Source organism: Crinia signifera, chromosome 4 (assembly GCF_055691185.1).
Source record: "Crinia signifera chromosome 4, ASM5569118v1, whole genome shotgun sequence".
Lineage (NCBI taxonomy): Eukaryota > Metazoa > Chordata > Amphibia > Anura > Myobatrachidae > Crinia > Crinia signifera.
The window spans coordinates 111,217,084-111,231,380 of record NC_139220.1 but is presented as its reverse complement, the minus strand read 5'-3'; the positions used below and the strand labels follow the sequence as shown (position 1 = coordinate 111,231,380).

Below are 14,297 nucleotides of genomic sequence, written 5' to 3'. Positions count from 1 at the left end.
GATACACACCTACAGATTTGTCTGTCCAATCTGTGATGGGAGCAAAATCTGGTAATTTATGGAAGCCTATGACAATCAACAATTTGCTCCCAAACACTGGAAAATAGACAAATGTTATTGTTCAGATAATTTGGTTAAATCAAATAGATTGAGTGACCATTGTCTGTTTTCCAGTGCTTTGGAGCAAATTTAGAATTTTCATTTACTTTCATACATTACCAGATTTTCGCCCAAACTACATTAAAATAATGTTTATGATTGAATGCATTTGGTAGAAAGCATTTGCTTGGCTTTATTGTGGTTTTTATCTTGTTTTTTTTTGTAATTTCTTGATATCTTATACAGTGATAAAATAATATAAAAGCAAACTATTATTTCTGGGGAGATATATTAAGCCTTAAAAAGACATAAACGTTGGGGTGATTAAGGGTGATATTCAATCTCCCGCTTCCATCCCGACAGGGGAAATGGCGGCGGGGCTCTATTCAATGCTGTCTTCCCTGACAGTATTGAACAGGGATCTAGGCAGAACGTGCCCGACTTCACAAGCAGTCAAGCACATTCTGCCGAGAATGGCCAGGAATTGACAAGCTTCCGGCATCTTCTCACGGCCACGCCCCCTTTTCGGTGCTAGGCTTGCGGGACATTGAATCCATCCTGCAAAATTCCCATCGAACTGGTTGAAAATGGGACAGGGTCACGGCTGTCGGGCCAGCCTGACAGTCGTGACCCTACATTGAATACCCCTCAAAGAGTGATAAAAGTCCAGCCAGTCAGCCCCCAACTGTCATGTTATAGATGGTGTTTGGAAAATTACAGTGATGAGCTTATTGGCGTTTTTTTATCACACTCTGGTACATCTCTTAAGGCTTAATACATCTCTTCATTTTTAGAAGCTTTATTACATATATATTAGTTTGTACAAAATGGAGTCTAAGTGAAAACAACTTTTTAAGTAATGCATTTTTATTTTGAGTTCTCTTGAAAATTACATCCTTGAAAAGCTTTTAATTAGTTTAATCAGATCAAAGAAAGCCGTAGTAACCGTGATTCCCATTTTACCAATTGTGTAAAAAAAAGATTGAATATATTACTAAAAACAGTGTTCTTTGAAAAGTTTTATAGTATTTTATTTATATGGCATTGCAGAAAGTCCTTTTAGTAAGTAGCCTACATATCACATCAATATTTTTATTATTATTATTATTATTTTTAACATGCTTATCTATATTTACAGATCATTTCGGGGAGATGTATAAAGTAAACTTAATACTAAATCAAACCCACTATGTTGTTCCAAAAGGGGAGTGCTTGCCCTACTTCAGCTTTGCTAATATCGCTAAGAAAGCGGTGGAAGGCGGCTATAGTGATAACCCAATTATCCGTCACGCTTCAATTGCTAACAAGTGGAAAACTGTCCACCTCATCATGTATACTGGAATAAATGCTACTGTGGTCCATTTCAACCTCACCTTTCATGATCAAAATGACAAGATATTCAAAATGCTGATTTCCATAGATGTTGACACAACAGAAATCCGGAAACGTGACAATACCTTACCTATTCAAGGACAGAGAGATGCAAGAGGAACAACACCTACGCCAGAAGCAGAAATCCTATTTGAGGACATTCCTGAAGAAGACCGGTTCCCAAAGTACAAGAAACAGGGGCCAATTGAGAATGCACACTTAAGTATTCTAATCCCATATGTGAATGTGTCCTATCTACCAGATGATGTACAACTGTCCCTTCAAAATCTTGACCTCCAACTAAGCAATGGTGACATTACTTGGAAAGGCTACAATCTATCAAAAATGGCTCTTCTTGAACCGTTTGGTGCCTTATTTTCAGATACAGATCAATACTTAAATGTAAAAAAGCAGTTTATCAGCCAAGTAGATGTACCCAATAATGTGACTGAAAGTAGGAAGAAACAGATTGAGAAGTTTGCTTCTAGAAACGAATCTCAGCTGGATAAGATTGGTGGGCAGAATATCAATGCCTTCTCTAAACACGGAAGCAACAAAGATACTTTGGAAAGAAGTAGGGAAGACAGTGTTGTTCCTGGTAGAAAACTACAATATCTGCCAACTTATGAAGGGTTCTTACCATGGGAAAGAAGCAAGTACTTTAAAGACCTTTTAGATGTGAGTATATCATGCATGACTTGTTCATTTGTATGTTTAAGGGTTTTTGTTGTTGATGCAGTAGTGTAGTTCCTCATATGTGAATTTCAGACATCATTTTTGCAATTTTGACTGTTCAAAATTTATTTTCTTTTTTTCAATATATATTTTTATTGGATTTTCAAGTTTTTCAATAACAAACAATTGTCATACAGTATCAACAATAGTGATGTGGACATAGTATAGACCAGTGGTTCTCATCCTCGGTCCTCGGGGATCCCCCAACGGTGCACGTTTTCCAGGTCACCTCACAGATACACAGGTGCACTAATTACTCGCTGACACATTTTAAAAGATCACAGGTGGAGCTAATTATATCACCTGTGATTTTGTGAGGAGACCTGCAAAACGTGCACTGTTGTGGGTCCACAACCAGTATACCACTGGTATAGACCACGAGTATCAATAATTGAAACACAATCAAGGGCAAATTGTCCAACAAGGCTTGAGATAAGATGCTCTTGTGGCATGTTTTCCTTCCATGAGGGTAATCGTAGGCTACCTCAAGTATATCCATATTAGGATTATCACCTTGTGCGAAATGCAGCGGAAGTCCATTATGTCTTAGCGGAGAACCAAAATAAAGGTTAAAATAAGTAGTCCAAAAAGAATGAAGTGCTCTTCAAATCAATGTCAATAAAAATTAAATTTATTTATGGATTTAACAATCTCTTATATATTTGGCTACATCTGTCACTCAAAATGTGTGAGTGTGTCCATAACTCTGGGTGGAGCCTCTGACTCGGCCGAAACACACTCACATAGTAACAGAGAACCAGCCCAGTGAGCCAACAGTGCCAGACACCCTCTGCCTCCCCATGCTGCCCGGCAAAGACACTGCTACTCCACAGCCACCATTCACGGCAACAACCAGCGACCCCCGCGCGATTTGTGGCACCCCCCCCCCCCCCGACCCCTCCTGCAATTCACGCCACCACCCCCTCCCGTGATTTGCCGACCCCCTCCCACTATTTGCAGACCCCTCATCCCGCAATTCACGGCCCCTCTCCCGCAATTCACGCCCCCCCCCCCCCCCCCTCCCATGATTCACGGCACCCCTCGCGCCCCCCCTCCCATGATTCGCAATCTCCCCTTGCGCAATTCACGCCGCCCCCCTCCCTTCGCGGACACCTGCGCGCCCCCCTCACACAATTCTGCCCCCTCTGCGCCCCCCCTCCCTCGATTCACGGCGCCGCTCCCGCGATTCACGCCACCCCTGCGCCCCTCCCACGATTCACGCCACCCTCACCCCCTCCCGCGGTTCACGCCACCCTCGCACCCCCTCCCGCGGTTCACGCCACCCTCGCACCCCCTCCCGCGGTTCACGCCACCCTCGCACCCCCTCCCACGATTCACGGACCCCCGTAACCCCCCTTCCGCAATTTTCGCCCCCCCCCCTTCCCGCGATTCACGCCCCTGCACCCTCCCACAATTCGTGGAGCCCCCCCTCCCGCAATTTGCAGACCCCCCTGACCCCCTTCCGGCAACTCCACCCCCCAGCAGACCCCCGCGACCCCGCTCCCACATTTCACGTACCCCTGTGAGAATGGGGGATCCTGTACCGCCACAAGCAGGTGCCCCCCTAGGTGGGAATTCTGGCCCTGGCTGCCGCGCTGCAGGTTCCCCCACTGCCAGAAGTGTCCTCACGGTCCTCTGCACCAGCGCCACAACTTTTATCAAGGTCTTGCCCACATACCACTATTATACAGCCTCCTGCTCTCATGCACCCCCTTACTCCCTCCCAATGGGAGGAGATGCTCACCCACTGCCAGGAACGGTCCCGGGCCCTCCTCCGGTTCTAGGGATACCCATCTACCATCACTGATTTCAAATCATCCATGGTTTATGGCCGATGTTAAATACTTTTGCCATCGATGTGGGAGGACCAGATGGTTTCCCTACATTGATGGCAAAGGAGTACCGATCAAGTTTCCGTCCCGTCACCGAGTTCTGATTGTTCCACGGCCTATTCAGTCAGATATAATGGATGACCATCAATAGCTACAACAATCGATGGTTATCCAAGTAATATTTTACTATTATCGATGTCAGGGTGCAAAATCGCAATCAATGCCAACCATTGATGGCGTCTGCACTAATGCCCATCCCTACTCTGCAACAATCAAAAACCTTTACTACCCCTCATGCCCACACACCTCTATCACTGCCCTGCCTCCTGTTCTCCTGCCCCGTAACTTCCGCCAGTGGGGACCCGCTCACCCTGTGTTGCCCACATTCCCCTGTCATGCTTTACCACCCAGCCTCCTGCTCTCATGCACCCTACCTCCCACACAGTAGGAGGAGACACTGACTCAGGGCCACCTTCCTGTACTCCTGTGCTGCCATGCTGGACCCTCACCCACTGGCAGAAGCTGCACAGTGTCCCCCACCCTCCTCTTTAGTCCCCCGTATGCCCACACACCCCTATCACTACCCAGCTTCCTGCTCTCCTGAACCGTAACTTCCACTACTGGGGAGTCGCTGACACTGTGTTGCCCACATACCCCTATCATGCCTCATAGCCCAGCCTCCTGCTCTCATGCACCCTAACTCCCACCCAGTAGGAGGAGACACTGACTCAGGGCCACCGTGCTGTACTCCTGTGCTGTCACGCTGGATCCTCACCCACTGGCAGAAGCTGCACAGTGTCCCCCACCCTCCTATTTAGTCCCCCTTATGCCCACACACCCCTATCACTACCCAGCCTCCTGTTTTTCTGTGTCGTGACCTCCACCAGTGGGAAGCCGCTGACTCAAAAACACCCTACTATACTATTGCACACACACCTAAACAAAACGCACCCACCCCCACCCCACACACCCACAAATGTCACTGTACCCTCCACACGATCAATGTACATCTTACTCTGTAACCGCTTTTGAATTAAACAAAACAATACAATACACACCCCCTTCCAAATCATATGCTCTCTATTTAACACATTTCACCTATAACTCAAGTTGCAATACAGGCCATCTTTCATACAATTCTAACCATATTTCACACAATACAAACGTTCACAAATTAAGGGGGCGCAGCCCCTTACGACGGTGTGAAGAGCGCCCATAGGGCGCGATGAATCATCTAGTTTACTTTATATCTGCTGCAAGCATTTTTTTAAAATGTATTCAATCTTCTCGGCGGCATTACTTTTCTGTGCCTACTGCTGCAACTCCAGCCCTCAGGGATCCATCCCTAATGGTACAAGTATTACAGATCTCCAGATATAATAATTTCTGTCTGACACAATTTAAAATATACAATTAGTTGGAGCTAATTATTTCATCTATTGTTACTCCCCTTATTTCATTATTTAATCCCTGCTGATGGAGCCAAGGAAATGGACGGGATTCGCGACCACAGACCCGTCTTTTTGAAATGCTAAATCTGATTTCATGGAAACAGTTGCTAAATTTTCGAATCAGCGGCCATTTACATTGAAAAGGACTTAACTTCGGGATCCACGTCTTTTTTGATTCTCGAATTGATTCCAAAAAGAGGAAGTAGATTGCATATTTGATGGAATGATGCATAGATTCTTTGCGGAAACGGATGCTTTTTCGCATGTTTTCGACAAAATAGCTGCATTGAATACCGCCCTAATTAATAATGAGATTTATAAAACATACATTTGAGGACTGGCATTGGGAAATGCTCCTCTATAACAATGCCTAAAAGTGTGCATAGGTAGCTTTTTATTGAAACATTGCCTTTAATTCTTATTGCAGAATACCCTGTTATCTTAAAGGTCAGTGAGACTACCGTGGAACTAAAGCTTTATAATTAAGTAATATAAGTTCACAGAACAGCTGATTGGATCAGTGTTGACAGTTACACATTCTGCATAGTTACTGTCTGCACCTATGTGATCCGGTTGGGTAATGTGAGTGCTGTTGTGATAAATGATTGTAGTTGTATGATCACACAAACCCCATCTATTAATCATGCTTTTTTTTGCAGGAGACAGATGCTTTATTACGTGATCTTGCTTACTTCACTGATGGCAAGCAAGTTGGCAGGAAACTTCAAGACACATTTGCCGATTCCCTCCGTTATGTGAATAAACTCCTTAATAGTAAATTTGGCTTCACATCTCGGAAAGTTCCTGCTCACATGCCACACATGATTGACCGTATCGTTATGCAGGATCTGCAGGACTTGTGAGTATACACTGTCACCAGGTGGCTGGCACTGAAGGAGATCCCCCTTGATCACTTACTGCAGCTATAGTCAGTGTGCCAAGTATTGCGAAGATCATGAGCAATTATAAACACAACTTAGTGGCTTTAGCAGCATGTAGGTAGTGTTACCAGCTATAGTGATGCAAACGTGGAAAATAAATGTTAAAGTATTTCACAGCAAGTTTAACAATATATCAGTACATGGTTTTTGTATGCAGCGACACCTTTTTTCATGTTTTCTAAAATCAGAGGTAGTTCGGTTCTTGAGAGGTTAGTTTTATTACAGACTTTTTTTGGGTAATGCAAGTCCAGTAGTTTGCAATTTTGCATGAAATAAGTCTTTCTTTAAAAAAAAAAAAAAAAGCATTTTCATAAATGCAAATGTTTTGTCAAATGTGTCCTGTCAACAATAGCTGCAATAGTGTCAATAAAAAGCTTTACAACTTTTATCTCTGCTGTGATTGGTAGGGCATGGCTGTATTATGAACACAACCAATCGTAGCAGAACATGTAAAAAGAGAAGTTCAGCATTCTGAACTGTCAGCCAATCATGTCTGAAGTGCCCATCTGCCATGTACAGGTTCAGCAAGTCTCCTATATGAGGGACTCTGCACAGCAGCAGCTCAATAGACAGCAGGCTACATGTATGTGATCGGCAGGTGTGGCACCCAATTACTGCATTCTGATGCCCACTGTCTGGATGCATTTATTAGCAAAAAATAATACATATTGATACACTCACTGTGTATGGTTATCAGGTATGCATTAGAAAAACTGTGTTTTTCATTGGGCATATTTTATGCATTTATCAAAATTTGTAATCCTCATCTGAAAAGGGGCATACACACGTAGAGATATGTGCTAAGCAATTTTGCTTAAGCAAAAAAAGGCCGGGTAGTGGATCAGAATGAGAGATTGTGATCAGAATCTCTCATTCTGTACACAGAGAGATTTGTAGTCACTTGCTAAGCAATCTGACTAGATTTTGACTGCATGCACTGATTTAGCAAGATATATTTAATCTCTGGAGCATACACATGAAGAGATCTGTGCTTACTTTCTAAGCAAGCTGAATAGCACAAATTTGCTCCATGTGTATGCCTCTTTAGCCATCAACCCCTCCATTTGTTTTATAGATCAGGTAAAAATACAAAAAAAAACAAAAAAAAAAAACTGGACAGTCACACATAAAACACTTAATTTCTAACAATGAACACTATTTGGACCCAATTTTTAGCTCCTATACTCCTTTCACATTGCAGCTTTAACCTGTTTTAGCCTTGCAACAACGTGGTCCTCAAAAATGAATGTCAGACTGATGAGTCTGTGTTCATTATCTGCCAAGCTTCTCTATTCAAGCCTGACCCGGGTCAAAACCCCTAGATTATACCCTTTCAGAGTGGAGGTAACCAAGTTGAGCTGTGAAAACCCTGTGTAAACCCTTGTAGCAACCAGTGTCAAAGCCCCAGCTCTTTGGATCAGGGTAGACTCTTTCACACATGTAAAGGAGCCAGGTTGACCCAGCAAATTCCAGTGCCAAATTATCAGGAGCAAAAGGCACGCATTTACAGCAATTTGTACCCGGTGCTCATTATTGGGCAATTCAATTGAAGCCCAGTGTTCCATTTTTCAGGTGTTTCTGCTGCCGTGATTGGGAAAACAGGTCATTTCTGGGATTTTTTTCACCTCCATGGGCAAGTAAAAAGAGCTTGCCATGACTGTTGAGGTTTGATCAGCTGTGGTAATTACCGCAGCTAATTGATTACTACCACTTCATCTGAAAAGGGTTTTTTTGTCTGCTTATCAGACTCCTCCCTTTTAATTACAGCATTTAATATACCTAATACTACTACAAGGAAAATTCCTAGGCATCTGTACGCTAATACAAATTGACATGTAATCTGTCAGGATAGTCAGGCAGTGGCTGTGTTGCTGCTTGATGATGGCTTTAAGTGCTTTATTCAGATCAGAAGAGAGAAAAATCTTGTCGCTGATCTAAAGGAGCAGAACATCCAGGCAATCACCCAGTAGAAATATCGATGGAACACTGTAATACCTAAAATCCGGGACTAAAAATTTCAGCTGTGGTGTTGATTATTAGATTTGTGCCTAGTTAGACAGCCATGTTTCGAATTTGTTACCTTGCATTGCTTGGCACACTTTACTGTTCTCAATTGTGATCCATGTGGACCACAGTTGAGAACAGTAAAAGTCTCAAAAATGGAGTTAAAAACTCATGTTAACCTTTTCATGTGTCAAACTTTTAACCATGTTGACCTTTTGTCTGTGTCGACCTACTGACTTTCTGTCTAGACAATGTAGATCTATCAACCAGAACCATGAGAGCAGTGGACGGGCCTGATATGTGCACATCATCTGCATACTAGTAATTCCTGTGATTGAAGGTTTCCTTTATCTGCATCAGTTAAGGGTCTCCAGAATAATGCTTCCTGTCTCTGATCTTCCTTATCACTTTTGTAGATATCCTGCAGAATTTGACAAGACGTCTGCTCATAAAGTGCGTCACTCAGAAGATATGCAGTTTGCTTTCTCCTTTTTCTACTATTTAATGAGTGCCATCCAACCACTGAACATCTCCCAGGTTTTCCAGGAAGTGGACACTGATGGGTCAGGAGTCCTCTCTGACAGAGAGATCCGAACTCTGGCTACCAGAATACACCAGTTGCCTTTAAGTTTACAGGTATTATGTCTTTACCGTACTACTACCCATTTCACATAAAAAAAATAACACTTGTTGCCGGGTCGACCCTTCTCTCCGTGCAATTTAAAAGGGCCTTTTTTCAATTTCCCAGGTCCAGCCACCCGACATTCCTACCTGAGTTAAAGAAAGGGTTAATCCCGGGTTGGACCCAGGTTGCGGTGCAGTTTGAATGGGTAACCCCAGTCGAGCGACCCGGATCCCGTTCACAGTATGAAGGAGGCAGCTCTTGGATCTGACGCTGTCACCAAGCGCTGCCAGAGTGTGCTGTGGGCTTGACGGCTAGACCATTATAGATACTGTACCGCAAGCCTGTCATCTTATTCACACCTGATTCTGGAACCCGGAACCCTTATGTAATTAGGCGATCAGTAAATGCCAATGGTGCTTAGGGCTATGCTCGTGGCTTGTCATGATGCTAAATTATTTTATTAAAAAAGGTGTGTTTTAATGTAAATGCTGCTGGTTAATGGTGGGCTCTCCTGGCCAATAGTCTATGGTATTTTGACTGTCAGTAAACTGACTGTGTAGAACACTGAAGGTAATTACCCAAGTAGGTGCTTCTCCAAGAATTGATAAGACATCCAAAATCTACATTCAGGGACCAAGAAACCTCTTTCAACTAAGCAATTGTTAAAGTCCATGACTGAACAAGTAAGGCTTTCATGGCGCTGTAGTCAGGGACAGCCTATTGCAGTGGTCAGGGAACTGGGTCCTTATTACCCCACGCAGTGCATGTTTTGCCGGTCTCCTCACAGAATCACAAGTGAAATAATTAACTCCACCTGTGGACCTTATAATATGTGTCTGTGAGTAATTAGTACACCTGTTCACCTGCTGGGTTACCAGCAAAACATGCACTGTGTGGGGTAATGAGGGCCGAGTTCCCTGACCACTGGCCTATTATCTCCCCAAATTAAACCAAAAGCATTGCAGAATGTGTACACGCAGTGCAATTCTAAATAATTTTCTATTTAATTTTTACTATATAGTAGGAAAGCTCCCGAGCTGCACAGAGGACACGACACCCATAAGCCGCATCGGCAGAGGTGAAGGTGTCAATTGAAGAATTTAATAAATGTATTTGCAGAGGACCACAAAGCTGCAGTACGCATCTGCTCTGCAGAGGTTCCCCGACAGGGAGCCCATGAAGGCTCAAGTGAGCCTTGATGGACAGGTGAACCAGCTTCCCAGATAGCAGATAAGCCTGGCGGATAGTGTCTTAATCCACTGGGCAATTATTTGCTCTGAAACCGGCCAACCTCTCTGATGTTTGTCATAAAGGATAAACAGAGTCCATTTTATGAAACGATGTTGGGCGATCCACATAGGAACTCAAGGCCTGAACAACAGCAAAGGCGACAAAAGCATCACCTTCCCTAGAAGCAACCTCCAGCAGAACAGAACGATCTCCTGGTTGACATGAAACACGGAGACAACTGTAGGAAGATAGTCTAGACAAGTGATGAAAAATTAAGTTATTTTTCAAACAAATTAACTGCCCGCTATAGTCTTTTAGAATATGGTGCGTTATTTGTCACCTGCATTTATTCATTTTTGTGGTTTGTTTAGGAATATTTTTTTTTCCCTGCATGTCCTCTCCTTCAGAGAATTAGGGCAGGGGTACACACTACAGAGCTGCTGTTGCTAAATAATTTGTTATATATCACATGAGCTAAGCATGTGACATTTAGTTCATTTTATAGATGGTGTCACAAGAAGTTATTGGTTGCCAATCACTTTCCTCATAAATGTTACCTGTCTTGATGCTGAAAATCTCTAGTGTGAAGTACTGTACTCGAGAGACTAATGCAAGCTTGGATATGTAAAATAAAGAGACAAACCGCTGAGGACAACTGGATCTCTAGTGAACACTGCGTTAATGTCCCCAGTATGTATGCATTATATGGTCATTCTACTTTTGTAAAAACATTCATTGTTTTATCCTCCTAGGACTTGACTGGTTTAGAACATATGCTAATTAACTGCTCCAAATCACTCCAATTAAACAGCACTGAAGATTCTGTTGCCTCAACAACACAAGAGTCTTATTATGATCCAAATTTGGTAAATATATTTTTTTTAAGCTTTAGCTATGTTATTTTCATGGCAACACATTTATCTCCACTTTTCTATACATCACAATAACTTATAGACAACTAATTAAAAGCCTGTCAAAATGACGACTTCTGCAATGTACTTTCACTTTGAGCTGTGATGGTTTTTAACCTACAAACTCTCCACCCCCAGTCCCTATCTGCTCCTACCTTCAATCTGTCTTTACAGCTCCCTCTCTCCATATCAAGCAAGTTTGAATCCGTGTCCATGCAAAAATTCTAAAATTCTTTCACTTTCAAAGGAGTACTTTGGTCCGTTGAGTGGACTCTAGTGGTTAGTGGCCATACTTCACCTCATAGAGGCGAGGAGAGGTTAGCCATTTATAGATAGATAGATCTCTGTCTCTATATGAGTTATTCTCAGCCATGGTCCTCAAGGGTACACGTGGTTCAGACCAGGTAAATGTGCTCAGTGCATGTTTTAGTGATATCGGTGCATACAGTAGGCGTTTAAATCAAAATAGCTGAAGTAATAATGAAGTTACATGTGCTGAAGCATGGATATTACTAAACCTGGAGCATTTGCGTGCCTTGAGGACTGATACACTGTACATATTACTGTCTTTAGACAATCAAGATATAAGATTTATTTCAATGCATAGTGCATTTCATTGGAAACAGTAATCCCAAATAATTGTTTTGCCATTTGAACAAATAAGAAAATGATATTTTAAAACCAAAAAATAAAAAATGACTATGGAAAACCAAATTCCTGCATGCCCTGGCATCTGCTTTGACTTTTTGGCTCTTGTGGAACTAAAAAACACTGGTCAGACAGGGCTTGTTGTGACTGTTAGAACTACAAGCACTAGCATGCTGTGTTAAGGTGCCAATACACAGTACAATTATTGTATACAATTTGGACTAGATCGCACCGGATTTGCAATGAGATGAGATCTAGTACAAAAAACATGTGCAGCACATACTTTATGAGCTGTGCGATGGGAGCGCGCATCTCATTGCACCCAGCAATTGTACTGTGTATGGGCACCTTTAGACCAGGAAAACTGGATGGGAGATAAAGCATGGCATGGAGAAGAGATAAGTTGAGCACTTGCCCAAAGCAACAAATCATTTTCTAACTCATTTCAAAGACTAGATGACCGCTGGAAGCTAATATTTGTTGTTTTGCGCAACTTCTCCACCGCCAAGGCTTGAGACAGCTACCCTGAGAACTGCTGCTTTAAATGCTTTGTCTCCAACTGTTTTCACTGGAACTGGAATTCAGTTCTCCCAAGCCAATCCATGGGAAAGTAATTTCATTAGGATTTCGGGACCCATTGAAATGCATTGATTTTAAGATTAATGGAAATAAATAATAGTTTTGCTTAGTATAAAATAAAATTTTCCAAATTTTCATAAAAATAGATGGGAGGTAGGGTGAATTGACTATTTGATTGATTTGTTCTTTGATTTCTCCCATTCTACTAGTATATTCCTTATGTTGTTTGCAATATTTATTTTAATAATTTTATATTTGTAGTAATTAACATTTCAGTAATCCAAGGCCTATTTTGTATATCTGTGCTAACAGCCCTAGATTAAATGTGTTTCTTGTTTTTCAGCCTCCTGTTACCAAACAGCTGGCAATTAATTGTAAACCAGTAACTGATCTGATACGCAAAGCATACAAGGATAAGAATAAATACAGGTAATGTTATCCTATATGTTTTGTGTTTGAAAAATGCAAAAAAAAAGGGGGATTTGGAAAGAAGTCCGTATAAATGTATATACAAGTAGCTATGCTGCAGCATATGAATGAGGGGATGCTGTCAGGATCCAGGTGGTAAGTACTGGGGGTAGCTTTAGGCTGCGGTGGTGGGGGGGATGATGTTCTCCATGTTTGAGATATAGTTGCATTCAGTGCTCTAAGGACACTTTCTTTCTTTTTGCAAGATTTGAAATTATGGGTGAAGAGGACATTGCATTCAAAATGATTCGTACCAATGTGTCCCATGTTGTTGGCCAGTTAGATGATATCAGGAAAAACCCAAGGTAGGAACATTTTCTCTCCCCTGTAGTAGGTTTCTTAAATGTATGTCTTTCATAGGTGCAGCTGAAGGTTGGTTTATTGGTGTGGAGTGCTACTGAAAATGTTATTAATCTAGGGGGGTATTCAATTAATGCTGTTTTGTCGGCTAGGGACTATTTCGGGGGTTTAGTATTCAATTGTGTATTTTTGTTTGGCTTGAAAAATGCCTGCAATTTTGCATGAAAATAAGCAAAAACATAAGGCTTTGAATATCCACATATTTTCCGTCCACGCCAGATTTATCGAATAGGCAAAAAATCTTCACTTCTAATTGAATGTCGATTAAATATTCAGCCTAAATAACAGCAAAAAAGTGCAAAATCGGCACCCATTGAATACCCCCCTGTATATGACTTATTTATACATATCTTTATGCACCTTTTCTTGGTCTGGTGAGTTATTATCTTTTCCTTATTTTGTTATACATAAAGCCAGAGACACACAGAGTCAGAGTGCCTTAAAAAGTTAGCTGTGCTTTTCATCTGAAATTGTTCTTTCCAGAAATAATATGTATATAACCTAATCAGAGGTTTTCACCTTTCCAGGAAATTCATCTGCCTGAACGATAATATTAATCATATTCACAAGGATGCACAAACTGTTAAAGCAGTCTTGCGAGACTTCTATGAGTCAATGTTTCCAATACCTTCTCAGTTTGAGTTACCAAGAGAATATCGTAACCGGTTCCTACACACGCATGAACTGCAGGAATGGTAATCTGCATTATGTCTCTGATAATGATATGAGTGAAAGGAAGTGCACAAGGTGTGGTTTGTTATGGTGCTGCTTATTGTAGATATGTACCTCAGCTGATTAGTTAGAACAGTGAAAGTACCTTCCTAATATTGTTATGTAGATTTGGCTTGTGCTCCCAAAACAGCTCTGACCCATTGAAGCATGGATCCCACAAGTCATCTTAAGGTGCCCTGTGTTATCTGGCACTAAGACATTAGCAGAAGATCCTTGCGTTGCGAGGTTAGGCCTCCATGCCTCAGATTTATTTTTTCAGCACATCCCACAGATGCTTAATTGGATTGATATCTGGGGAGTTTAAAGACCAA

The 14,297-nt window shown here is 42.0% G+C and overlaps 1 protein-coding gene across 2 annotated transcripts in view; it reads left to right on the top strand.

Annotated features, from left to right (window-relative positions):
- The window catches only part of GNPTAB (N-acetylglucosamine-1-phosphate transferase subunits alpha and beta), a 57,759-nt gene that overhangs the window by 34,162 nt on the left and 9,300 nt on the right, over nucleotides 1-14,297 (top strand). For both annotated transcript variants that reach the window (XM_083182232.1, XM_083182233.1), the window contains exons 13-19: nucleotides 1,238-2,148; nucleotides 6,148-6,347; nucleotides 8,850-9,069; nucleotides 11,041-11,154; nucleotides 12,770-12,855; nucleotides 13,101-13,199; nucleotides 13,782-13,949. In XM_083182232.1, the coding sequence (XP_083038358.1) occupies nucleotides 1,238-2,148; nucleotides 6,148-6,347; nucleotides 8,850-9,069; nucleotides 11,041-11,154; nucleotides 12,770-12,855; nucleotides 13,101-13,199; nucleotides 13,782-13,949 (1,798 nt within the window). The remainder of the gene's footprint in view (nucleotides 1-1,237; nucleotides 2,149-6,147; nucleotides 6,348-8,849; nucleotides 9,070-11,040; nucleotides 11,155-12,769; nucleotides 12,856-13,100; nucleotides 13,200-13,781; nucleotides 13,950-14,297) is intronic.